At 45.0% G+C, this 26,985-nt stretch overlaps 1 protein-coding gene across 1 annotated transcript in view; it reads left to right on the top strand.

Annotated features, from left to right (window-relative positions):
* Nucleotides 1-26,985, top strand: part of ACTL6B (actin like 6B) — a 212,195-nt gene that overhangs the window by 97,318 nt on the left and 87,892 nt on the right. The window contains exon 6 of the mRNA XM_086946186.1: nt 9,773-9,867. Coding sequence (XP_086802312.1) covers nt 9,773-9,867 — 95 coding nt within the window. The remainder of the gene's footprint in view (nt 1-9,772; nt 9,868-26,985) is intronic.

Consider the following 26,985-nt stretch of genomic DNA (forward strand, 5'->3'; position numbering starts at 1 on the left):
CAGGCCATCCCTCTAAAATATACTTTTTGATAGTCTGTAAAGTAAGATCTTGGTTATCAGCGGTTTCCCACATTTCCTCAGAAATTTCACAAAAAGAAGTTGACAAAACATCCTGTAAACAAGTAACAACTTCAGTATCATCCAAAATGTTGCTATCTGAAGTTAAACATGGATGACAAGACATAAAATCTGCAACAACATTTTTTTTCCTGGAACATTCTCAGGAGTGAAGGAATATTCCTGAAGTCTAGAAGTTAACCTGGAAATACGTGCTGTGGAATTCCACCCTCCACCAGGAGAAAGAATATTTACTAACGGCTTGTGATCCGTTCTCAGCACAAATTTACTGCCCCAAATAAAATTCCTGAAGTGTTCAATCGTCCACACACAAGCCAAAAGCTCTTTTTCTATGACTGCATATCTACCCTCCGTTTCATTAAGAGTGTGAGATGCAAAACACACATTCCACTCCTCCTTACCTGACCTTTGAGACAACACCGAACCAACACCATACATACTGGCGTCAACCGTGATAATACACATTTTATTCAGACAGAATGGTCTAAGGGTGGGAGCATGCAAGATCTCTGACTTAATGAGCTCAAAAGCCGATTGTTGTTCTTTTTCCCACACAAAAGAATTTCCTTGTCTCAGAAGCTTCCTGAGGGGTTCCATCTTAGTTGCAAAATAGTTGACAAATTTGCTATAATATTCGCACATACCTGCAAAGGACAGTAACTGATCTCTATTAGTAGGAGGAGGAGCTTCACTTATGCTGTCTACATTAGATCTTTTAGGTACCACACCATCCCCTGATATTGTGTGACCCATATATTCAACTGAAGATTGAAATAATTTGCATTTACTAGCCTTTAAGGTCAAGCCACTCTCTCTCAACTTCTCACAAACACAACGTAAATGTAGCACATGTTCTTCATTACTACTAGAAAAAATTAAAATGTCATCCTGAAAACACTTTACAAAGTGATCTACATCTCTAAAAATATTATACATGACTCTTTGAAATACCGAGGCTGCCGAAGCCAACCCAAACGGCATTCTTGTATACTGAAAAAGACCTTGAGGGGTAATAAACGCTGTGAGGCATTAAGAATCATCAGTAAGGGGAATTTGGTGATATGCCGATCTTAGATCGAGAGTGGAAAAAACTTTAGCACCTTCTAGCATCGAAACTACCTCATTTATATTTGGGAGGGGATGACAGTCCACAATTCTAGCCAAATTTAGAGCCCTGAGGTCCATACACATTCTAAAAGATTTATCAGGTTTCCTACCCAAACCAATCGGAGAAACCCATTCCGCAGAGTCAATGGGTTCAATAATCTTTTCCAAAACCAAATCATCTAATGTTTTTTTGAGATCTTCCCTAACATTAATAGGCACACCTCTTAACCTTTGTTTAACAGGTACCACACCAGATTTGAGTTTAATTTTATGGGAATAATTTCGAATCATACCTAACCTGTCTAAAAACACATCCTTAAATTCTGATTTTATTAACTCAGTTCTTTTATCATTGACAATAGAGGAAACATTCTCAACATCAAAAATCTCACCAAGCATAACGGGATCTTTGGCACGGGGATTAAGTATAATGCCAAATCTCCATTGATCCTTCCAACCAATCACATTTACACCTTTAACTGCAACATACAGTTTAACCTCAACACATCTGGATTTGAAAGTAATTTTCACAACAAAATAACCTAACATCTCTACCCTTGAACCATTGAAACTCACTGCACAAATCGCAGATGGAAGAATGTCTGAGAAATTTAACACCTGTCCTAAACGCTCATTAAAATACTCCTTAGTAATTATCGTCCAAGGTGAACCTGAGTCAGCCATTAGGTTAAGACTTACACCCAAAACAAACATTTCACAAATGGGTTTCTTAATGACCTGACAATCAACAGAAGCATCAACCATAGAAATTTCCTCACTGAGATAAATCACAAAACCCTTATTCTTTGTAGCACAATTTTCTCCACCCTCACAAACACAACTACAACCTTTTGAGAGTTCCTCTGTAACAAATGCTACCTTACTTTTAGGATTTTGAACACATTTTCTAATGTCTCTACATACAGTTGAAAAATGTCCTAATCTCCCACACTTCCTGCATTCTTTATTAATAGCCGGGCAACCAGCATATGAAGCAACATGCATCCTACTCCCACATTTATAACATATTACAGATTTATCAAACCTCCTAAAATTCACAGGATTATTCAATCTGTTGGCATTAAAAGTAGGATGTACTTTATCATTAACATGCCCATCTTTATGTTTAACCAAACAAACTTCATCAGGAGAGTCTGACTTATTAACACTATGTTTTTGAACAGTGAGCATCCGTTTCTCAGACTGCTCTAAAGATTTCACAATAGCAATAGCCTCAGACAATTTCGGAACCCCAAGTTCCCAAAGACGTTCTTGAGTTTTTTTGTTCTTAACATGAACAATAATTTGATCTCTCAACATTTCATCACACATACTCCCAAAATTACAATGTATGGATAACGATCTTAAAGCAGTCATAAACTCATCAAATGATTCTGTATCTTGTTGTGCACGAGTGTAAAACTTATATCTATTAAGAGCTATATTAGAAACAGGAATACTAAAACATGGCAGATGGCGGAACCTTCATAGAAATGCACCTGATCCAAAGTAACCTCAATAATAATTTTTCCCCTTTTTTTAGATAGTTGACCGGGGATTATGTGCACACCGATAAGACACCCGCCATCACACTGACAGTCTTAAACAGAACTTTAACATGTAATGAAAAAAAGCACAGATGCACCATAAACTACAGATGTGCAAGAACAACAAAATTATTGTAAAGGCACACATAGTGATGTCCAGAAGTCTTGTTTGCTTGATTCATTTACTTTTCAACAGAAAAAAACGAACAGCCGACGCGTTTCGTCCCAGGTGGGACTTCTTCAGGGCAAGAATAAGATGACAAATCCTTGGCGGTGTGAAATGGTCGTGCAGTAAAGGCCAGATAGTGAAGGTCTGTTTCGCAGTCTCAAATAAAAAGTTCAAATGCAACAGCAACTGGAGGTCTTTGATTTATTTCTATCCTCCAGAATGAGTATCCAGCTGGGCTTGAGATTACACTAAATTTTGTTGTCAGTGAAAAGGCAACGTCAATTATGTTCTGAATAGAGATAAATGTTATCGAGGTGCACCATCCATAGGTTGTGCACCTTAATCTGGACTTATATGCACCATCAGGTGCTATACGGACTGAGGGTGCACAGCGTTTGGGCTTCGAATGTCAGTGATTACTGTTCTCGCGAAATTTGGTCGAGGAGTAAGGAGACACCCTGAGACACTTTCCCAATTGCGATTTGAAGGCTTCATTGCATAAGTCCAGATTAAGAGTGGTTCCATAAGTGTGGATAGAGCAGTGTGTGCTTGCACTTTTTCTCATAAGCATCTAAAAAGGTTAAGGTGAAGCTGAAGATGTATTGAACCCCGCTTCCTGTACTTCCTCCCTGTAGGAGAGTAGGGTCTGCTTCCTATGGTTACCCCCACTTTTTGCTGTGATTTTCTGGTTTTTCGACTTTAGTATGGCTATGGTCCTGCTAATCAGGCCTACAGCCTAGCTGTTCTATCTCTAAGTTGATACCATGTACTTTAGGTACATACCAGATTGGTTACTGGGTCACCCTTGTGAGCCCCTGTATAGTGTACCCTAGGTACCCAGGGCATAGGTGCACCCTAGGCCTACTAGGGGCTGCAGCATGTATTGTGCCACCCCTGGTTTGCCTTCCAAACTGACACATCAGGTCTGTTCTTACAGCCTGGGTAAGGTGGTGTAAACACTCCTTACTTAGATATAGTATACCTTTATCTATATACCTATATAGACACATATACACCTATAAGCCACTCCTAAGGCAGACCTCGACAATCCTGGAGGTAGAGTGCTTGGCTTTAGTTGAGAGGGTGCCCTAGCATGATCTGAGCCCATCTGCAGCTTTCGGAACCATCTCCTTATAGCTGTTCTATGATATAGCCATACCATATACTCTCAAGTGCATTATAATCCTCGCGGTTAATGCTAACTTTGGTTTGGCTTTATCAAAACATGTTGCTGTTTTTCGGGCATGCATTTCTTACACTCTGTTCTGTCTTGCCTCTATCAAGGGACCATAAAGCTCTGCGTGGGAAAGCAAGGGCAAGGATCTCTGTACGTGCTGAGGCAGAGTTGACTCCGGTTGATGCACTGGAGGATGATACCTAAAATCATGTCGCTTCAGACCCCAAGAATATTAGGTGCCAGGCGTTAATTCCGCAGTTCGTGAAATCGAGACCACCATTGTCCTACCCAAACTGGATGGCTGCTTGAGGCATGCACCGTCCAAGCCGAAAAGGGTATTAGACATCCAGGCATTGAGTTGACTGTTGAGATTCCTGCAAACTAGATCCAAGTCAAAGCATTGTCTGCATCAAGGACGACAACCCATTGAGACACAATCCCACACTGATGTTTGGAGTGTCGCGTTCGCGGTGGTTCGAGCTGTTGATGGTGTCTTGCCTTCCTACTTGGCAGTCCTTTGGCCGCAGTAAGATTCTGAATATGGGTTATACAAGAAAATCCGCACACACGCAAGTTGACGTTTGAAAGAGTTTATTAAAAAAAGAAAAATGAATAGTCTGAGAACCTACAGACTAGATCAATCAGGGAATAGCAATGCAGGCTGTATTGGAGCAAAATAAGTAATGGAAGGCAAACCACAAATGTGATATCCATTGGAAGACTAGGTGTAAAAACCTGTTCATGACTTTGTAAGACGAAGGGAGTGTACCGGTGCTGAGGAATGAGATCATGAGACAGGAAAAGGTGACCTTCCCTTGTAAGAAGAGTGTAAACATTTTCAGCTAAGCACATTCATCAACACTTTCTTACCTTTGGAGTCAGGATGCGAAAGAGAGCTTTTAATATTGTGGATTAGGGTCACCAGGCATCCTGGGTTTGCTGGGGCAGTCCCGGGTTTACCCCAGCTGTCACGGCAGATTTCTGCAAATTTTGACATGTCCTGGATTTCAGAAAGGAACAACTGTAAATCGTGAAAAGCACATTTTTTTGGTTTTCCAAGGTAGGATGAGGTAGCAGCTCTTAAAAGAGCCAATTTAATGAACACACAGGAGGCTGGGTTTCAAAATTCGATTAATTTAGCCCCTTAGTGCCTTGTCTGTGTTTCTGTGTTGCTGAGCAGTGTAATTAAAGTCATTCTGCGTCGATGTAAAATTGTAGTCCTTCTTCTATGTTTGGTACATGCGCCGGTTTTTGTATTTCAAAATGTCGCCACCCTATCATGAAGGGGCACTTCCTTTACAAACATGGCTGCTGTAGTCACAGTTATTCTAAGACAATAATTTGCATCTCACAAGATCCTGAACAGTATCTTGAGCCACAGTGATGTGCAGCGGCTTGGGAATTGCCTTTCGCAATTCTCACCTTATCAGTCTTTGCTTCTCTCGCTCTCCCATTCTTTATGTCTTTCACTCTTTCTCCCCATTTCCCCCTCTCTCTCTTTCTATGCTATTCTGTCCCTCTTTCTTCCTCCCCTGTCTCCTGCTGTTGTTCCTTTCCTTCTCTATGGTTGGCCGCAGTCTTCGCGGTACCCTGGTCTGGCCTGTATATGCCCCATTAAAGCTGCACATTGGACAGTGATGGGAATCGTCATCCAAGGATTACTAACACCAAATGCTAGTGACACTGGAGATCTTTGAGACAACACAGTAGTAAATAGTCTGTGCACATCTTCTCTTCTCTCGTGTCTTCCTTCATCCTCACCACACCCCATGTTCAGACCCCAACGTCCAGGCTGTGGTTAGGGGCCACCTTGGAGAGAGGAAGGTACAAGGGCTGTTGCCAGAGAGAACCCTTGATCTTTGAACTTGGAAGGAACTCTCCACACCACCATCAGTGCACCACCCACGTGTGGAGAAGTGTGTCTCAATGGTTAGAGCGGCAGACCCTGATGCAGAGGTCTGGCCCGGGACTAGGGTTCAATTCCCGCCTTGGCGGGTCTTGGGCTCAATTTCCTCGGACCTGTTAATTCTCGCCTTGGTGCCTATTCTAATCATGGGTCCCACTCTGCAACTCTGGGCAACAGCTTGCTTAATCTCCACAACGGCCCCAACAACGCTAGGATGCCTGGCTTCACCTTGAGGGTGCCCAGGAGTGGGCACTTCACAGGGAAAGGCCAGGAAGGGTTCCTCAGCGTACAAGCGCTGAGATGCCTCCGGGTAGTCGTGCGCTATACAAGTACCTCTACATTTACATTTACATTTACTTGTGGCAATGGTGCAGGATCAAGAAGAACAAACAAAGTCCTTAAAGTGTTTGCAGGTCATCGGCCCGCTGCAGTTCGTGAAGATGGCCCTAGGGATGGGCGTTTGCACATGTGGCAGCTTCTTGTTCCTCTCGGTGGTTCACACGCAGTGATTGGGAGTTGACGCCCTAGCTCCAGACACTCTGATCATGATCTTACTCTCTTCCAAGAAGTACTAGTCAATCTGGAGGGATTCTGAGGAGCTACCATTGTTTCGGAATCACAGTCTTGGACCTCTGTGCCTCCAAGGAGAATGCTTTACTCCCAGTTTCTTGGGGTCGATGCTGTTCTTCAGTGGCTGAAGGGTCAACTCTGAGGTTCGTAACAAAGGTGACCTAATGTTTTCCCACCAAGTGTTGTCACATGCCCAATATTGTACTCCAATTCGGCTACCATGGAATCTCTCCATTCTGTGGGTGTGTGCAGGACTGTATGGGTTTACGCAGCCGGCACAGTGACAGTTCACTACTGTGACAGATTGTAACTCTCTGTTGCTCCAGGAAAGGGGGCAGCCGTCCACTGCCAGCTTGTGGTGGTGTTTCCTCCTAGGATGGACTTTCAGACTCCAGGGTGGGCCCTGCCTGGGAGCATATTGGGGGAATTTGTAGTGTAGTTATCTGCTTCGTGGGGGAGCTGATGGGTGTCTCTTTGGCAGCCCTGGTCCTCCACGTAAGTCTTATGTTAGCCGCCAGACATTAGTGGTCTAAGGAACAGGTCTTTGGTAAGAAGGTGCTGGATTCGGTGCTTAGACTTAGAGTAGGGTCTCTGCGGATAGAATAGGGATTAAACCCTCAGGTCTTTCGCATGATATACAGTGATGTGTGAAGATGGAAATTTTTACCTTGCAATTTCTCAAATTCATTTTTAAAACTTTGCCAGATGTGTTAACTGGGGTAAAAATAGGGCTTTGCATTGCACCAGGAATGTTCCTGTTGCTGTGGAGAGCTGCAGGTCACTGCTCGGGAGCAGTTGTTTTCAGCGGCACCCTCATATCTCCCATTTCCTTGCAGTGGGATGTCCATCATCTGGGAGACTATTGCAATTCTGTAGTTGTTGTGTACATCTGTATTGTTCTTTTAGTAATAATGCTGATGATATTTTGCTTGCAGAAAGAACTCCCCCCCCTGCTTTCCCAAGCAAAGGGTTCAAAACTGTTGCGTGAATGATCGACACTTGTGCATTACGTCTTTCTATGTCGTGCTGTACAACTCACTTTCAAGCTACATGAAACCTGGTTCTCTTTATTGTGATTTTAATCAATAGGGTCATCCTGCAACTGTGTCTTCTTGAAGCGTCTTTTACTGTTAACATTGCAATGCTTGAACATACATGATCCATTAAGCAGTTTGTCCCAATGCATTTCAGCAAAAAACATTCTTAGGGGGTCTAGAAAATCTGTATTTTTCTCAATCTCAGTTCATGAAATGAAACTTGGACTTCAGTTGAGGTGTATCCAAAGGATCACTGCCAGAATATCGGAACAAAAAATATTGTTTGAATAGAATATCGCGTCAAAAATATCAAAAAGGTAAGTGCAATATAGATAAGTACAGATTTACTATTCCTAACTCCACATCTACACACTTTGAATATATATATATATATATATATATATATATATATATATATATATATATATATATATATATATTCACTGAAAAAACCATAGGTTATAGACCATATATAGTTAGGAATTAGCATTTACAAAACCTTATTTTACTCACACAAAACCCTTGAAATTCGTATATATAGTTAGTTGCACTAACTATATATCGCGCACCCGCAATCCACTGCTGATCATGTCACATATTACATCATTCATGACATGGTCAGTGTCAGTATATATATATATATATATATATATATATATATATATATATATATATATATATATATACCACACTCCTGGTGCAAAACGTTCGTAGTTCAGTAGAAAATACCAGAACCGGGGCCCCAATAAGTAAGACTGTTAGCGTTCTAGTTGTTCTAGTTGTTCTTTAGAACACTCTGGGACATTCTGTCATTGGGCTACATCTGGCTGATATTTGGGCTACATTTGGGCTCTTTTGTCTCTGGTGGCCATCTTGGGAGACTGCATATCAGAATTGTCTTAATGAAATATAAGAGGATTTGAGAAGTCACTCAAAATGTGCCCTAATTTTTCTTTCTTCAGCACTAATCATAATTTCTATGGCAAAATGAACCCCCTCATTTTGTTCCTTTGCAAATTAAATGTTTTAAGTGTTAACACTTTATTCCAATCTAGATGACTTCAGGTGTGCCATACTTTTGTCATAAGTAAGACTGTTAGCGCTCTAGTTGTTCTTTAGAACACTCTGGGACATTCTGTCATTGGGCTATAGTTGGGCTACATCTGGCTGATATTTGGGCTACATTTGGTTATTTTTGTCTCTGGTGGCCATCTTTGGGCTACATTGGGCTACATTTGGGCTCTAACATATATATAGCCCAATGTAGCCCAATATATATTTTTTCAAAGTTAATTTTCGTAAAAACCACTGGAGCACATTTCTTGAGACATAGCAAAGGCACATCGGGGTACCAGTCCCTACAATTTTGCCAAGTTTGGTGGAAATCCATTCAGCCGTTCGGGCTAAAAGTGAGGTCGACCGCCCTATAGAAATTAACATGGGGAAAACACGTTTTGGGACCCCCTTTTATCTCGGCCCCCGCTTGACAAATCCCCCCCAAACTTTCAAGGAAGGACCGAAGCTTTGCGAGGCATACTTGAGGAAATTTTCAGGCAGATTCGTCAACCGGCGCCAAAGTTATTCACAATAGAATTTTGAGATTTTGCATTGAAAAAAATCCTAACTATAACTACCTACTGGCGACCGCCAGTAGGTAATATATATATATAATATATATATATATATATATCACCATGGTACATATGTGTGGAGTTGTATATTGTAAAATTTACCTTCCTATGGAAAATGACCATCACAATATTTTTTTCCTCAATACTCCTGACACAATATTTTGTCTCACAATATTTTTGGTTTCGATATTCTGTGTAAACACTGTATCCAACGCAGGTTAGCAGAGTTGGTTCTATATATTCGCAGACTGTGTATATATGTTCCATTCACTCTGTGTATGGAAATTTACCTTCTGTAGATATTCTTTAAATCTTGTATGTGTGTTTCTCTCAGGGGCCTGTGTTCAAGAACTATGCTCTTATCATGTAAAGCAAAATGTGTCCTTCTTAAACTGTTCTCCTCAAGTGTAAGCTGCTTGCAATAGAGATTCATTTGGTATTGTTGCCCGGGAAAAACACATGCCTGCACAAGATTACCTTCCTCCCATGATGAGGACATTTTCAAGCTCATGTTGACATCACTTGTTGTTCCTTAACCTCTTGTCGCCAGCTTTGCCAATGGGCGCTCCACAGGCCTCGTCCTGGACAGCGGGGCCACACACACCACAGCCATCCCAGTGCATGATGGGTACGTTCTCCAGCAAGGTACGTTGGGAGTTGGACTGTTGTGTGTGGATGGGCGTTGATAATCAAAAAAACAGACTCGGAAAGTGTTTGTATGAAGTGTCCCCTTTTCACCACAGCAAAATGGCCATGAAGCACCATAAGAAACACAGTCGCCACTTTGCCGTATGTTGTGTGTATCAATTTTTTTATTGGTAAAATTAAGAGTTGAGAAATAACAGCAAATACAGTGACATGCAACATATGATATTTAAGAGAGGTGCTCCAGCCATTTTTAATGTCCCCGCAGTCTGCTGTACTTTATACTAAGGAAAGCCCATTGACAGTGACACCTGTGGTCAGTTCTTCATCACCCAATTTGCCATTTTTGAAAATGGATTGTGGAGATCCGAACACCTGTGATTTATCACCATCTCCATGTTTATGAGTGATTACCATTGTATCCGATTACAGCGACAAGCTCACTTGTTTACCTTCTGCGCCTCAACCCTAAGAGAGGCATTTACTCTGGGCACGGGGCAGTGGTTGTGATCGGGATTTTTCTGTGGCACCTGTTCTTCTTTACCACACAAGACCTGCATCTTAAATGTGAATACACCTCAGTTGGTTATCAAAGTTACTTTTACACTGGACTCTATCCGCAAGGTGAGGATGCACAGTCCAAGGGTTACTTCAGTAGCAGGTAGAGGGTTGGGCACTTGATGCTGTATAACACATGTTTTGGACTCAATGAACTTAATGTCCAGTTTAGTCTTTGTTTTAAAAAATACAGGCCTTTTATTTGAATTTGGAAATCAGAAGGTTTTAGGCACCTTCCAAGTCTACAATATGGCCTTGAACAAAATAATACAGTGGTACAACACTGTAACGCAAGAAACAAGGAGCCGTGTTGCTTATGTTCCATACTGCTTATGTACAAGCAGGTCTTTTTCCAGCCTTTCCCTGCAATTGTTTCTGTGCCTGTGATTGTAGCCTGAGCCTAGTTTTTTGTAATTCACGACTTTCTTTTCCAGCCATTTCCTCGTCTTTCACTGCCGTCTCTGTGCAGCGAGCTGGCCTGCTTTCCCGCCAATCCGGCTTTCCCGCCGATCTTCCTTCCCACCTCCCAGCTCCCCTCCCAGGACCTTCTTAATGGAGGCCGCAGAACGGGCACACTGCTGGCGCACCAAAGGCAAGCCTGTCTGCATCTGTCTGCGCCCCGCTTCCATCTCCAGGAACCCTGGTTCTCCCACCCACGTAACACCTCTGCAGACCTCCGAACCCTGGATCCCGGGCGCATCAATAACAACTACTGCTGCACATCTCCACGCACCACCAGAGGACCGATCTCCTGCCAACACTGCTGCTTCACCTGCAAATCAGAAACAATCAATAATGCTGGAGACAACGCAAACATTTGTACACTACACCAACCAAGACTGCCTCTGCACAAATCCTGTGCATTCTACTCGATGCACAATCGCTTATCAAACACACCACAGAGATCTGGGACATGATCTCATCCCTCACTCTAGATGGCATCTTCCTCACACAAACCAGGCTGAACCCGGCCACCACGCTGGACATCGGCACCACCCTTGAAGGTTGAAGGCTACAAGATAACACCCCGGGACTGAACCATCTAACTCTGAGGTAGAATCGCCATCATCTACAAGGACACCATCTGCTGCATAACCTCCTCATACAACTCGCCCCGACAATGGAGCATCTCAACACAGACAGGAAAAGCACCATCAGAGGCGCCCTTGCCTACAAAGCAACAGAACCCTTCTCCGGTTTCTGCAACACCATCCCTGACCTTATCGCCCTGATCGCCATCGACTCCGATCACTACATCTTTCTAGAGGATCTTAACTTCCACCTCGATGACCCTAGCAACACCAATACAATCGACCTTCTGGAAAGCATGAGCAACATTGGCCTCAATCATCGACCCTTCACACATCGCAGGACACACGCTCAACCCCATTTTCACGTCCAGTGACTGTCTAGTACAGCCGCACCTCACAGCTAAACTGGACCGACCACAACAGCACCCACTTAACCTTCTCAGGACCTACCAACACTGGCACCATGCCACCTAGCTCCAAGCACAGAAACTGTAAAAATATATCAGAAGACCAGTGGAAAAACGCTGTAAATTCCCAACTCACAGGCACAGCATCTTACCCAGAGCAGGATGTGACAAACGTCTCCTAGTGGATCACAGAATTCACTGACACAATTGCATCCGCCAAGCCAGTCAAATTCAAAGGACTACCCAAAAGAGCCAGCTGGTTCGCCCCGGCGCTGAAATCCACCAAATGCAACTGCCAGCAACTAGAAATCAAGTGGCGCACCAGCAAAGATACAGGAGACCACACCACCTACAAGACTGCTCTCAACCAGTAACACCGCCTCCTGAAAGAAACCAGAACGCCCTAGCAGACCACTTAGAAGACAACACTAACCACAGCAAGACACTCTTTACCATTGGGAAGGAGTTCTCCAACCCCGCAGACTCAGAGAACAACATCATCCCCTCCCACGACTGGTGTGACACCGCTGCACACTTCTTCCACAACAAGATCTCAGACATCCATGAAAACTTCAAACCCCATCCCTCCACCGCCGACAGTATCAGCCTGCTCACACCCAAAAACACGAACTCCGAACACCAGCTTACCCACTGGGACCCTCTCACAACTCAAGTCACAATCTCCATCATGAACTCCCTGCACTCTGGAGCACCCACTGGCCCCTGTCCCCATCATGTCTTCAACCTCAGGAGCAACAGGATTGGCGACGAACTCAAGAAAGTTCCGAACACCTCCGTCGTCTTGACCTCTTTACCTGAGGACTGGAAACATGCTAAATTGAGGCCAATCATGAAGAAACCATCCACCTGCCCAGCAGAACCTAAGAACTACTGGCCCATCTCCCTACTCCCCTCTCCAGCAAAGGTTCTTGAGAAGGTAATCAAGCAGCAACTCACCAAACAAGAGGATCACAACAATCTCTGGAACCACTCTTATTCTGGATTCCAAGCCAACCACAGCACCCAGACAGCCACCAATGACTGGCCTTGAGACATGGGCACTCTTCCCACACCCTCCCGCAATGCTCGAAATCTGGGTATCACTATTGATGACTCGCTCAATATGCACTCCCAAGCAGTTAAAGTAGCAGCCACATGCTTTACCATACTAAAATGATTTAAAAAAAATTGCTGGATGCTGCCAAAGTCCACCCAGAAAACCGTATTCAACGCCTTGATCAAGTCAAGGCTGGACTCCGGAAACGTTCTCTATTTAGGCTCAAACAAGGAGGTAACCCACAAGCTACAAATGGTGCAAAATTCTGCAGCTAGGCTTCTGTGCTGGGTCCCGAGAGCAACCTCCATCTCCGGCCATTTAGCAAACCTGCACTGGCTCAGGGTGGAGAACCGAGTCAAGTTCAAAGCCCTGAGCTATATGCACAAAATCAAAACAGGAAATGCCCCGCAATATCTTCAATCCTTGGTCTGTCCTTACTTCCCATCTCGTAACCTCCGCTCCTCCACCCAGGGAAAATTCACAACTCCCAAAATCAAACTATCTCGGGTGGGCGGAAGGTCCTTTTCATATCTGGGCCCCTCACTGTGGAACGATCTGCCTCCCTACAGCTCTCCGTAACGAATCTGACTACGTCCGATTTCGCAAATCCTTGAAGACGTGGCTTCTTAACAAATAACCTGCTAGCCTATTTTCTCATTGTGTCTCGGATCTGCTCCTGCGCCAGGAAACCCTTTTTGGGTAGCTGTTGCGCATTACAAATCTAATAATAAAATAAATAAAATGACATCTGGGCCCTCCTGGACCACGGTGAAATGGCAGCCCTCATCCTCCTGGACCTATCAACCGCCTTCAATACCGTCTTCCACCACATCTGGATCAACAGACTCCACCATATCAGAATCCGGGGAAGACGCCCTCAAAGGGATCGCCTCATACCTCACCGGAAGAACCCAGACAATCCGTCTCCCACCATCCCGCAAGGATTGTCCCTCAGCCCCACCCTCTTCAACACATACATGACCCCCTTGGCCAACAGCGTCAGATCGCACGGACTTAACATCATCTCCTATGCCGACGACACCCAGCTCATCCTGTGGGAGTCAGAAGACCCCTCCAACACCAGAGCCAACTTCCACAGGTGGATGATGAAAGTTGCCGACTTGATGAAGGACACCTGTCTAAAGCTCAACACGGGCAAGAGGGAAGTCCTCATCTTTGGGAACAACACCTTGCCATGGAATAACTCATTTGTGGCCTGCTGAACTCGGGCCACCCCCCTCCCTGGCAACCCACGCCGACTACTTCGGCATCAAGCTATCCATGAAGAAACAGGTAAACGCAGTGTCATCCACCTAGTTCAAAGATTATGTCTTTAAAATACCAAAGGATTTGATTCCAAAGTCAGGAGCCTGATTGCTCAGCTGCTGCAGCCAACCGGACAACATTGCAAGTCCTCTGGTGAAGAAGGAACGTCGCTGTGTCATTTAGGGAGTGAGGTATGGCCCCACGGAGGGGGGCTTCTCGGGCAAGGACCTATATGCTCATTCAGTGATAATGCAAAGTGATAGTAAGGCGGTATTGAGCCCTGATTTAAACCATTGCTCCAAAAACAGTTCAGACGTATATCCCTCTACCCCCTCGGGAAAGACAACACTATGGAGATCACTCCTATGGGCTCTGATTTTGGCATCTTCTGCCCATTCAGTAAGGGTCTTGGAGTTCACAGTCAGGCGGAACACCTCTGTCTTTAGGTCTCGGACAGTATCCAGTGCGGTGATGCGCCCTTCAGCTTTGGAAACTCTGGCTGTGGTGTTGCGAACATCTTTTGGTAGAAGAGCTACATCCACGTAGGCCTCTCCGATCTTAGAATCAAGCACCAAATACGAGTCTTGTATAGCTTGCAGCATCACGGAGGTGTCCCCTCCCACTGGGCTCGGTTGCCCTGGCGATCTCTACTGGTTGCACCGGTGGCTGCCGTGGACTTGTCAATCTTGCCTTGGTCTGGGGTCACCAATGTTTTATTGCGCCCCATATTGGTCGCGAGTCCTTAGTAGGTGAGCTCCAGTGCCAGGAATAGTGTTAACCCTGGCCCACCTGCCCCACAGCACTCTGGCCACAGGCATCGCAAGGAGCCAGGCTCTGGGCCCAACAACTTGCTTGGAGTAAGCCGGGGTCAGCAATCACTTGGAACCCTCCCCGGGGTCACCACCCTGGTATGTGGCATTGCGCCTATACATTCCCCCCTCAAGTTCCCCCGCTGAGGCAATGGCCTACGTCAAGCCCTGGGTCCATCACACTGTTGGTGCCCCCTCATTGCCCTTGCGAGCTGCAGCCGGGGCTTATTGTCCATACAGGTGGGTCGGACCTTGGCTTGGCCACTTCCATGGAGGTGCCAAAATCTTGGTTTCCTCCAGTGGGGGTCTAAAGGACCCGCAACAGTCTGGGGACCGCTTGATTCCACAGCACGACTGCCATGAGTCGTGCACACTGCCACATAAAATGGTTCCTGTGGCTTCTGTACTGGGTGTCTCAATGTGGCACCAGCTGTACCCCACCTTGCAGCAGTCCTCCAGCAGGGCCAAAGCTCCAGGGCCTCTCCCCCAGGTCAGTTTAGGACCTACCTTAGCCCCAGGGGCTGCCAGGGCACAATACTACCGCCATCTTGAATGTAGGAACCTGTGTCCCTGCCCACAGTTTGAGCACTCTGTTTGACCGCTCTGCATTACTGTGTCCCTGCACCGTCTGCTCCGGGGTCTCCACAAGTCACGAGTGCCCGTTCTGGTGCGAGCACTACACTATACTGGGAGGCACCGGGAGCCGAGCAGGAGTTCAGAAATTAGCGTCCGCCATCTTAGCCGTCCTGGCTCCGCCCTCCCAATCGGTTGTTATTTAAAGAAAACTGGTCCCAACTTCTTCTCCCACTGCAGCTTCTCAAAAACAAATTACTTATTGTAGGAGAGGGAAGCATTTCAGCCTTGATGTTTGTACTTCGAAGTAGCAACTATGATATATTTCAGTTTAGAGAACCATAGGCACTGTGCACATGTGGAGAGTTTATCTTAAGACCTGCACATGGCACCAGTCTGGGGTCCCCGTGCAATATTCTGCTCATGCAGAAGAAAATAGGGTTTGCACCGATGTCCTTGCATCTCCCAGCATTACCTCAGGATTGCTTTACTAGCAATGACCCCTGACCCTACAAGAGACAGGTCCTTGCAATATGTTTTCAGAGATTTAAAAGAAAACCAACCCATAAGTGTGGATAGAGCAGTGTGTGCTTGCACTTTTTCTCATAAGCACCTAAAAAGGTTAAGGTGAAGCTGAAGATGTATTGAACCCCGCTTCCTGTACTTCCTCCCTGTAGGAGAGTAGGGTCTGCTTCCTATGGTTACCCCCACTTTTTGCTGTGATTCTCTGGTTTTTTAAGTTTAGTATGGCTGTGGGCCTGCTAATCAGGCCCACAGCCTAGCTGTTCTCTCTCTAAATTGATACCATGTACTTTAGGTACATACCAGATTGGTTACTGGGTCACCCTTGTGAGCCCCTGTATAGTGTACCCTAGGTACCCAGGGCATAGGTGCACCCTAGGCCTACCAGGGGCTGCAGCATGTATTGTGCCACCCCTGTTTTGCCTTCCAAACTGACACCACAGGTCTGTTCTTACAGCCTGGGTAAGGTGGTGTAAACACCCCTTACTTAGATATAGTATACCTATATCTATATACCTATATTGACACATATACACCTATAAGCCACTCCTAAGGCAGACCTCGACAATCCTGGAGGTAGAGTGCTTGGTTTTATGTGAGAGGGTGCCCTAGCATGATCTGAGCCCATCTGCAGCTTTCGGAACCATCTCCTTATAGCTGTTCTATGATATAGCCATACCATATACTCTTAAGTGCATTATAATCCTCGTGGTTAATGCTAACTTTGGTTTGGCTTTATCAAAACATGTCGTGTAAGGTGTCAAACACTTTGGAATACTACCCCCCACCGCCAGTTCTGGCGGCGGGGTAGCATTCCACCCTTCTAGAGGGAGAAGACATGTAGTTACTGTTAAACCCGGTTAAAGTTAAACAGAGCCCCAGCATCACAAAATGGATGCTGCTGCCACAGACACGAGTCTGCCCTCCTGCTGCTGGACGAAACTCTGGCAGGGGAAGCCTGGACAATAGGTTTCCTGTCCAGGGAGGTGCTGGCACCTCCCCAGACAGGCTTTAGTGTATTGGGGAAGGGAGGGCTGCATTCAGTGAATGCTTTCCAGACACTGCCTGGGGCACACAAGGTACTCCATGCATTTCCTAGTTCAAACTGGTTGCTGGGGCACTCTTCCCCAACTCTGGCGCGAAACTGGACAAAGGGAAAGGGGTGTAACCACCCCTTCCCCAGGTCCACCCATAGGAGGGACCTTAAAGTTAGTCCAACCCCTAAACTTAGTATAATTATAGGATCCCAGTCCCTAGGACTTTAGATTACCCTGGACGAAACTCTGAAACATATATCCTGGACCTTCGACATTCCATTTCGACTAGAAGACGGAAGACATCTCCCTTGTGGTCAAGGAGTGACCACCCTGTTCAGGCACCAACAGCAACTTTGCCAGTCTGCATTTTCGAGGCTCCCGCCATATCCCAAAGAATCTGCGACACAGGACATGGACTTCCAGACATCTCTGACCCCGACCTTCGCTCACAGCAAAGTTGAGACCCGTGGCGGACACGAGAGACGTGGGACCAGAACTCCTGGACATCCTGCATTTTGCAAGCTGCACCTACTTCCCGAGGTATCCCGAAGTTCTGCATTGGGATGCTTGAAGCCCCAGCCCAAGCACCTTTTGCACCGAAGCTCAGAGGCCCCCACTCCACGAGTGACCCGTGGGCCCGCTTTGTGCATTTTCACTCGACGCGTATTCGGGGTTCCTAGTCCATTGGCTAGTGAGCCATCACGAAGACCAAACTTGAAACTACTTTGCTTTCCTGGTTGCTCCAGGCTTGCTCCAACTTCTCCCCAAAGAGAAGTTCCACAGATCTTGCTGGTCTGCACCGAAGCTGATCTCAACATCTTGCGTGGATTACGTTTGCCAAGGCTTGTTGGGTCCAATCCGGATACCGACACCGCAGTCAACTAGATCCTTCGTGGGACAGCTCGAATCCAGCTCCTGGTCGTCGTTGACGCCTTCTGGACGTCGTGGCTGAAGAGACAAACTTCACCTTTTCACCTGAAATCACCCGTCATTGGCTGGCAGCTTTCCATCGCCATCCTGGTCACTGGTAAGTGACCCAGACTCTGTCCCTTCTGCTTTCAGGTTCTTCAGATCTTCGATCCACCCTTGGATCCACCCGGACACTTTTCCTCTGGTCACCTGCAGCACTTCTTTGCAGATCTCCATTGAAATCGACGACAAAACCCGACACCAAAAGACACCTATGCACCCGGCTTCCGTGGGTGAGGTAACACGAGTACTCTGGTAGTCTCTAGGGTATTGGCCCTCCTAGTGTCTAAGTCAAAAAGGGTTCCATCGTAGTTCATTTAGAAGTGTCCTTAAATTGTAGATTTGTAACTTGTTCATTTCCCATAGAAAGTCAATGGTAACCTGCGGCTGTGTTTAGGCACTGCATGCGTCTCCCGTGGGCCTCCTACTTCCTAACCCTTGGTTGTTCCTAGAAGCCCCAGCGATTCCACAGGCCCCAGGCCTTCTTTCTATCTCAGACGTGGTTCTTATACCACTATTTTAGTATATGGTTTGTGAGGCCCCTAGGGCATAACATATACTGTGCTACTTATTGTACGCTAATTAAGTTCCTTGTATTGTACTTTTACCTCTGAACTCATAAAGAGTGCAGAGGGGTTGTGTTTAGAATAAATACATATATATTTGATATATACCTTGTGTGGTGTGCTTTCATTTGGTACTCAAGGGATTATAATTGGTAAAACAACTAGCTTAATTCGCTCTCTGAAGTCTTAGCCTGAAGACTGCTCACCATTGCTACCACTAGGATAGCTTTCTATAAGGTTGACTTTACAACCATCATCAATAGGGGCGATTAGACTGGTGCAAGGTGCCCACTAGAACTAGTGGACATTATATGCCAGGGTAACTTCTCACACTCCTCTCCTCTCAACAATTCCAATGTATTATCTTAACTCAGTGTGCTAGAGGGTCGCGGATGACCTCATTGAGCTGCAGCGGGTACCTAACAGAGACACCTCTAGGGTCAGCGTCTTAAAGCTGAGCCCCTTCAAGAGGGAGATCTTGTAGGAAAACAACCACCCAAATGGTCATTGGAATTTGGAACACATCCTGTTCCACCCTGTGGGGCCCATGGTTTCAGGAATCTTATCAGATGCATCTGTATCTCAAGTAGCGATATCAAAGAAAAGTGGAATTTTCCACAACTGTTGCTTGAAAAAAGTTCATTCTTTGCCTTTGTGGTTGTAGCATGGTGTTCCTCACATGTTCACGTGCATGACCACGCGAGTGATGTTCTGTTCACATCGCCAGCATGGTCAGGCACAATGTTTTCATTTGTACTGTATTAACAAGCAGAGTCCTGAATGCTTTTTATATTTGTATTTCTTGAAACATACAGAGCTCATGGCCACATTCCTTCTCCATGGCACCGGCAACCGTATCTTGTTAGATGCAGTTGTGATTTCATGGAGGGCGGACCTGCGGCCAGAGGGATCCTGCCTATATATGAATAAACCTTCATTTTATACCATTTGGATTTCTCTGGTACCTTCATTATCCACATAACATTTTGGCGAGGAGTGGTAACAGGCAGGAGCCCGCTCCGCATTCGAAGTTTTCTTCAATTTTGGCTCCTAGATGCAGCAGGCATTTTGGAACTTCTGCGCTGCTTCAAAGCTTGCTGTTTCTTCTGCACTTACTTAGATGCTTATTATGGACGCTGGGGACATTTGTCTCATCTTCTTTGGGACTGTGAGTGCATTTTCCTACGCTCCATTGCATTTTTACTTCAGCGTTCACCCGCGGCTACTCGCACTCCTCCCCGCTGCCTCCCCATGCCAGGCTTACATCAGCCTTTATTGCAGACGCTCTCCTCTATGTACTCACTCGGTGGCCTTCTTGGATTGGACTGCAATTTTGATTCCCATTACGCGAGAGTCTCATTGCAAACAGCTGTTCACCTGGGAGGTTTCAGTTCTTTTTTTCTATATCAAAGGAGAGAGTCAGGAAATTTTACATACACTATGTGAGGTGGGAACTCCTAGTCCCCGGAATAATTTACAAAAACAATTGAGGAGTGTCCCCTCATCAAGGGAGGCAGAGAACATTCTCTGAGTCTAGGGTTTAGCGCTTGAGTCAGCACATTATGCCCCAACCCGTTGTCGGATAATGCATATCCTTATAGAAGACCCCTCACTCACCAACCTAGTTGGTGACATGCTTCATCATCGGGGTCCCACCCCGTAGGCCGAGTGCCCACAGGGTGTGCTGCGACAACTGACTACAGTGGAGCTGGTTAGTTTTTCTTTTATATGTCCATAACTATCAAAATTGACAAGTGTATTAAAAAAGGGCCAAAACTACTCACTTCAAGTATTTATTCTTGAGTGCTTGAACCCTTGTAAAAACAGTGTGGCACCCGTGCCTAATTAGGTAGGCTTTGGTGTCTTGAGAAGTATGGTGTGTTAAAAATAGCGAGGTGTGCTATGTGAAATTTTACAAGAAAACTACTGATAACTAGGTCTACATGTTTCAACCATTGATGTGATTCTTTGGTTTTCGTCAGGACCGTGAAGTATGAACTGGGTGGTCCGCACACGCTAAGGTGCGCCTTGCCCTAGTTCAAATTGGAGACTGCAAATTGCGATCTCGTGTAAAAAAGGTGTATTTTCCTTATTCGGGAAAAACACTCGAAGCGGAGACTACCGCTTCATGGGCATCAACATTTCCAAGACGGCAAGTGTCCGTCACTTGCGGCTTCTGTTCGTCTTGCGGTAAACCTACTCGCTTACTGCTGGAGGTGCCCCGTGGAATGAGAATTTTCTCTGCCTCCCTTGATGAGGGGACACTCCTCCATTGTTTTTGTAAAGGTTTCAGCTCTTAACAAAAGAAAAGTCAAACTTAGCCTTTGCTTCTGCAAATTCAAATTTTAAACATAATTGTGCCTGATAAACTTCTTTCTGCACACAAATAGTTTCTCATAACTCCAAGCATTCTCTCTTTTGTTTTCACTCATTTAAAAATACAGAAAGAGAGACATGTCTAATTTTCAACAGTTCGTGCAGATACAACTATTTCTGCAAAATCCGGGTGTACCTTTGCAACCTTGGGACAAATGGCACAATTCATCTGAAAGCATCCTGGTGGCCATTGACGCAGAGAAATTAAATGCAAAGAGGAAAAAGGCAATTCTTTTCAGCAATCTTGAGGTTGAAGGTCAACAAGTTTACCTCAGAAGGCTGGAATTAATATTTAGAGGCAACTTCCAGATTAAAAAACAAATTTACAGAACAGCCTAGCGTTTTATTAGAAAGATTTAACTTCAACATCAGGCATTAATCTTCCGATGAGACTGTTGAAGAATACATCTCTGCGCTCAGGATCCTGGCTGCCAAATGCAATTTTGGGGTGTCTAATGATGTGTCAATTAGGGATCAATTTTTCTTTGGATGTAATTCAAAGAAGATTTAAGAACGTCTCCTTTCATTCAGGGATCAAACTTTGACAGAAGTAATCAACATGGCAAAAACAATTGAATGTTCCATAATTTCCACTAGATATATTTCTTCAGATGTGTTGACTCAATCCATTAATAGTGTCCAGGTCTCTGAATCTGTTTAAGCTTGTCTTTCAAGTCTAAAAATAACAAGTCATTTGGTAAGAAAAATTATGTTTGAGGAATATGAGCTGTAGGGCATATACTTGTGCATAGATCGCCATCTGGTGTTGGGCTCGGATGTTTGCACTTTGTTTTTGTCTTGGAAGAAGTCTTTTGTAATCACGAGGTAGGTGACTCCTCCATTGGACGATAGTGCGCATGGGCATCGACTCCATCTCCAGATTGTTTTTTTTCGCCATCGGGTTCAAGTGTGTAATGCTGCACTCCGGTTCGGTATCATCTTCTAACCTTTCGACAGACAATCATTCCCCTGGACGGTATTGTTTCGATCACGGTTTTCCCCTTCGACGCGCATCGTTGAAATCCAGCCACTTTGATCGAAAACTTTGAGGCGGGCCACAAGGGCTACTTGCGCCGACCAAGCAGCAGTCATTGGAACAGACTCCATTTAAAAAATACCCTGGGTGTGGAGCTAAATTTCCACACACAGACCTACACGAGGTTTGTAATCTGTGTCTATCACCGGAGCACGAAGAAACCAGCTACGAGGCCTCGATCATTCCGATCAAAGAAAACGATTTGTGGCCATCGGGCTCGACGTCACGAGATGAGAAGAGGCACTAGCCCAGTACCGGACATCTTCGGAGAAGAGTGAGAGTCCCATCAGCACAGTGCCGAACAAGAGGAGAAATCTCTGTGTCTGAAGTTGACGACTCCTACATGGAGGAGGACACTCAAATCACTCCAGGTCAAACCAACTGGGAGTAACAAGCCCCACGTCACCAAAAAACCCATAAAGGCTCCAGTACTACCTTCGCCCTCGGGCCTAGGGAAACACCAAAAACATGGTTCAGATGCCTCGCCCTCCGGCCCGGCTATGAAATCGAAAGACAAAGTCTCAGGCTCCGAAAGATCAAGCCTCTGGCTCCGGATTGAGCTGTTCCCACGGTACCGAAACTCCATCTCCGGCACTGAAAGTCAAATCCAAGCATGGAACCAATGCCCCGATACCGGCACCGAAGTCATCTTCGGCACCGAAAGACTCCGACCCGAAACCTCATAAACCCAAGATTTCGGAACCGGCAATAACTAAGCTCAAATCTTCGGAGCTGAAACACAAAGATAAGCCTTCAGATCCAAAAGTCAAAGACAAATCTTCAGAATCGAAACTTCAAAAAGAGAAACCCTCGGTGCATAAACAACATACACCAAAGGATTCGGAGCCGGAAAAATAAATTGCCCACAAAATACCTTCTGAAACACCCAAAAAGAAGGCATTACCACCTAAAGAACTTCCTTTACAAGAGCCTATGGATCCCAAGCAAAAGAAACTGCATATTGATCCAACTATTGAACATTTTATAGCAACCCTTCCTAAGAAACGCAAACAAGACATTTCAGAGGAACACTATATACAGCCCAAAAAGAGGAAGGACATGGGTACTAACCCCTCTCCCCCTTGCATAATTCCCTCTCCTCCACCTATTGATTCTGACTTACTAATATCTCTGTCTAACTCACCGCCACCTCATTTCTTCCCTGACCCACTGGATAATGACACAGACAACTATACTAACACAGAAGGAGACGTGGACGGCGGTGGGGATGATGACCATCACACCATACCTCCAGACACAGATCCATGGGACGACTAAGATAAAGACCCCGACAATACTAATGATCCGGATCTATATCCCTCCAGACCATCACCACCAGATGATAATATAGGATTCGCACAGCTTATCAATAAGGCTGCTCTATATCATAGGGTAGAATTACACACTGACCCATTAGAGGAGGCATAATTTCGTTTAAGGATGATCTAGGAAACCTTCTCGATAAAGTATCTTCCTGTCTTCCATCGGTTGCCGCTTGGATGGACCTCTGTTCTTTAAAACTCAGTGGTGAGAAATCTGAGCCGCACCGCCCCCTTAACACAGGTGATACCTAGACCTGGGTACCCCGCTTATTCCATTTAAATTCACAAAGGATCTTGGGGTCCTATGTACAAAGCCGTTTAGCATTTCTTAATGGACTGAATCACTATTTTGAGCTGTTAAGACGTGCTAAATGGGCTCCATATGTACAAAGCACAAACTTTGTCGCAAATTGCGATTTCTATCTCATGGAAATGACAATTTATGATTACCAAAATAGGAAATCGCAAATAGGGATTTCCTATTTGCGATTTTCTAAGCACGTGTACAAAGTATTTACGAAATGCAAAATGGGCATTTAGGAAATACTATTGTCGTTGAATAGGAAAAGGTGACGGGTGAGGGTGCAAGTGGGAAGCACTCCTGCTTAACTAAACTGCCCCCAGCACTGTTGCTTTTGTTACTGGGAGCTGATATTGCAACACCGCTACAAAATCATCCCCAAGTAACAAAACCGGCCCCCGCTGCTCCAAATCCGGCCCACGACCTTCCAGCCTCCCGGGGAAACGCCGGATGCCTGTACGGCCAGTCCGGTCCTGGTTGATGGACGTCCTCTCCTGACCCATACATTGGCCTCTGCTGTGCACCTGATCTCCTCACCATCAGCAAGAATCTCAAAAACTCTGTTTCTTCCCAAGTTCCATTACAGATTACTTTCAGTTTTATACTCCAGCGCCTGGACGCCCTGGTAAGATCTCTGCGCGCTCTAGTAAGTATTTTCATTCACTGTGCTAAGAAGTATAGCGCCTTGAGGCCGATAGATGTGAATTCTTGCATTATTAAGCTAAATGAACATAACATACAAGGCCGGTTAATTGTCATCGAGTGCCCTTACGATCTTGAATTATGTATGTCTAATATTTTGAATATTTGATTACCTTGTTTTATTTACTTAAAAATACCATTTCCTACAGTGACCGCCAAAATAAGAGTTCACTCCAAAAGCACTTCAAGGGGCGGCTAAGTTGGACCAACATTTCTTTGTCAGTGCATGTTCTACCTGCACTACTCGTGTTGGCCTCTAGATGGCGCACGTTTCCATGTATGTGGGAACACCGGTGTTGACAAGAGCTTTTGAAATCCCCCGCAAGGGTTTTAGCTAGTCTTTTTGCTACAAATACATTAAAATAGTCGACTCTACAAAGTATCTCATTGTTCCCTTTACATTTCAGTCTTTTTCAATCTCCTCCAGCCTTAGGCAAGACAACGCAACGTGCATAACCTGTTAATTATGAAACTGAAAGAACTGATTTATTATAATAATTCATGTATTTATTTACTTGTTGGGATATCTCCCTCCCAGGCATTGCACCGTGGCTATATAATACAACAATTACGCAAATAAATGTAACAAAAGCGCCACAAACCATTGAAAGTGACACAGACACACACTCGGTAAACCTCCTGTGATTCTGGGCAAATCACATACAGGTAGATTCATCAAGCCGAAATCGGCTCGCAAAGGGACAAGAATCTGGCCCTTTGCGAGCACTATTCTTGCATTTGGGATTCATCATCCCAAATGCAAAAATCGCAAATCTAGAAATCGCTAAGTTGCGATTAATTGCATTTAAGGAATCTCAATTTGAGATTCCTTAAATGCAATTCATGAACCATTTTAAAATTGCGAATTCGCAATCTGGGGCCGCTATTTACCGCAAAGTCTAACTACATGGTAAACAGCAAAAACTTAGAAAAATGCACTTTAGTACATTTTTCTAAGTTGTATGTTACACACACACATGTCCTTTGGACATGTGTGTGCGCAACACCAGTGTACATTACGATTTCAGGGGTGCTACAGGGTGTCCTTTGGACAGCCTGGCACCCTTGAAATCGCTTCCTTATTTGCGATTCGCTAATTGCTAATCGCAAATAAGGAATGACTCCCCATTCATTCCTATGGGCCTTTAGGCCCATAGGAATGAATGGGAAACACATTCCTTATTTGCGATTCGCAATTAGCGAATCGCAAATAAGGAAGCAGTAGAAATCGCATAAAATATTGCGATTTCTACATGCATCCCGTTTTGCGAGTCTTTAATAGCGAATCCTCAAAATTCGTTAATAAGGACTCGCAAAACGTTACTTTGATGAATCTGGGGGTTAATCTCCCCGCGCCTAACAAAAATGAATGTGTCCTCGTGTAACGCGACTGGTGCTATGTAAAGCGCTCTAATACCAGATACCTTCGGGTCAAGTTCCCGCTATATAAAACGCCGAAAAAATCTATAAATAAGTATATAACACGAATGTATATTTCCTCGTTTTTATTCCTACACACAGCCTCCCTCTCTCAGACTGAAGTTCCTTGTCTCACAGACAGTTCCCCAGGGCTTTAAATGGGAAAAAAATAAGTGCAGGTATTCATTATTGTGAGCTAGAGGTGTGGCATGTGGGCAGGGCTAGGGGCGGGGCTATGGGCAGGTTAGGATGATACATACTGACTTCTGTACCAGTTGCAGCACACAGCAAAACACATGAGAAATGCATTTATGTAAACAAAACACATTTCCTCATTACACAAAATGAAAGCCAAACAGGATGGTATGTTAACAGTTGCTTGTTTTGTAATATTTGTTGCTTCTTAATGCCATACTGTTATTTGTTGTTGAACTTAGGAACAATACTATATACTCTCAAGCATGTACACACACACACACACACACACACACACACACAAAAGCATTCCAGACATTCCCTTTAAAATATCGCCTTAGCGTGTCCTGATTCTTTTCCTCTTTCCCTCACTTTTCTCACACACAAAAACAGGCACACAGAAGTTGGCAAGCACACAGACATAAGCAAACCCTCACACACAATCTCAGGTGGTTTTAAAGCCATTTAAACTCCGTGCCTCCCACGGCTTTCTAAATTGTCGCGGTCCGTGTGCTGCTTCCTTACCTGTGTTTGCCCAAATGCACACAATAGTATGGATGTGATTAATAGCACAGGGCCCAAATGGGCCCTCCACAGTCAAACACAGTGTAGTGGTGAACAGAGGGACATCATATACACACCTGATTGGAAAGGGGAGTGGGGGAAGGAGGCTAAAGCCCTTTCAGCTGAATGGTGGTTGTGTCTCTGAGCCACGGCGCAGAGTCTGTCTAGACCCTGCACTGTTAATCACAGCATGACGCAAGGCAAGTCCTCTCAGACCCCTGCAGTCTCAGGGCATTCAAAGGACACTGCTGGAATCTCCAGCAGCGACTCTGCAAAAGGCACTGTGCTTACAAACTCCTGAGAAGCAGAGCGGCATCTACCCTGTGCTAGAAGAGTTACCACACCGGAGCCTGCAGTGCCGTCTATTAGCGTACCGGAACTCTCCCTGGCTAATGAGAAGTGCCAGTA

The sequence above is a fragment of the Lissotriton vulgaris genome, chromosome 12, assembly GCF_964263255.1.
Source record: "Lissotriton vulgaris chromosome 12, aLisVul1.2, whole genome shotgun sequence".
In the NCBI taxonomy this organism is placed as follows: domain Eukaryota; kingdom Metazoa; phylum Chordata; class Amphibia; order Caudata; family Salamandridae; genus Lissotriton; species Lissotriton vulgaris.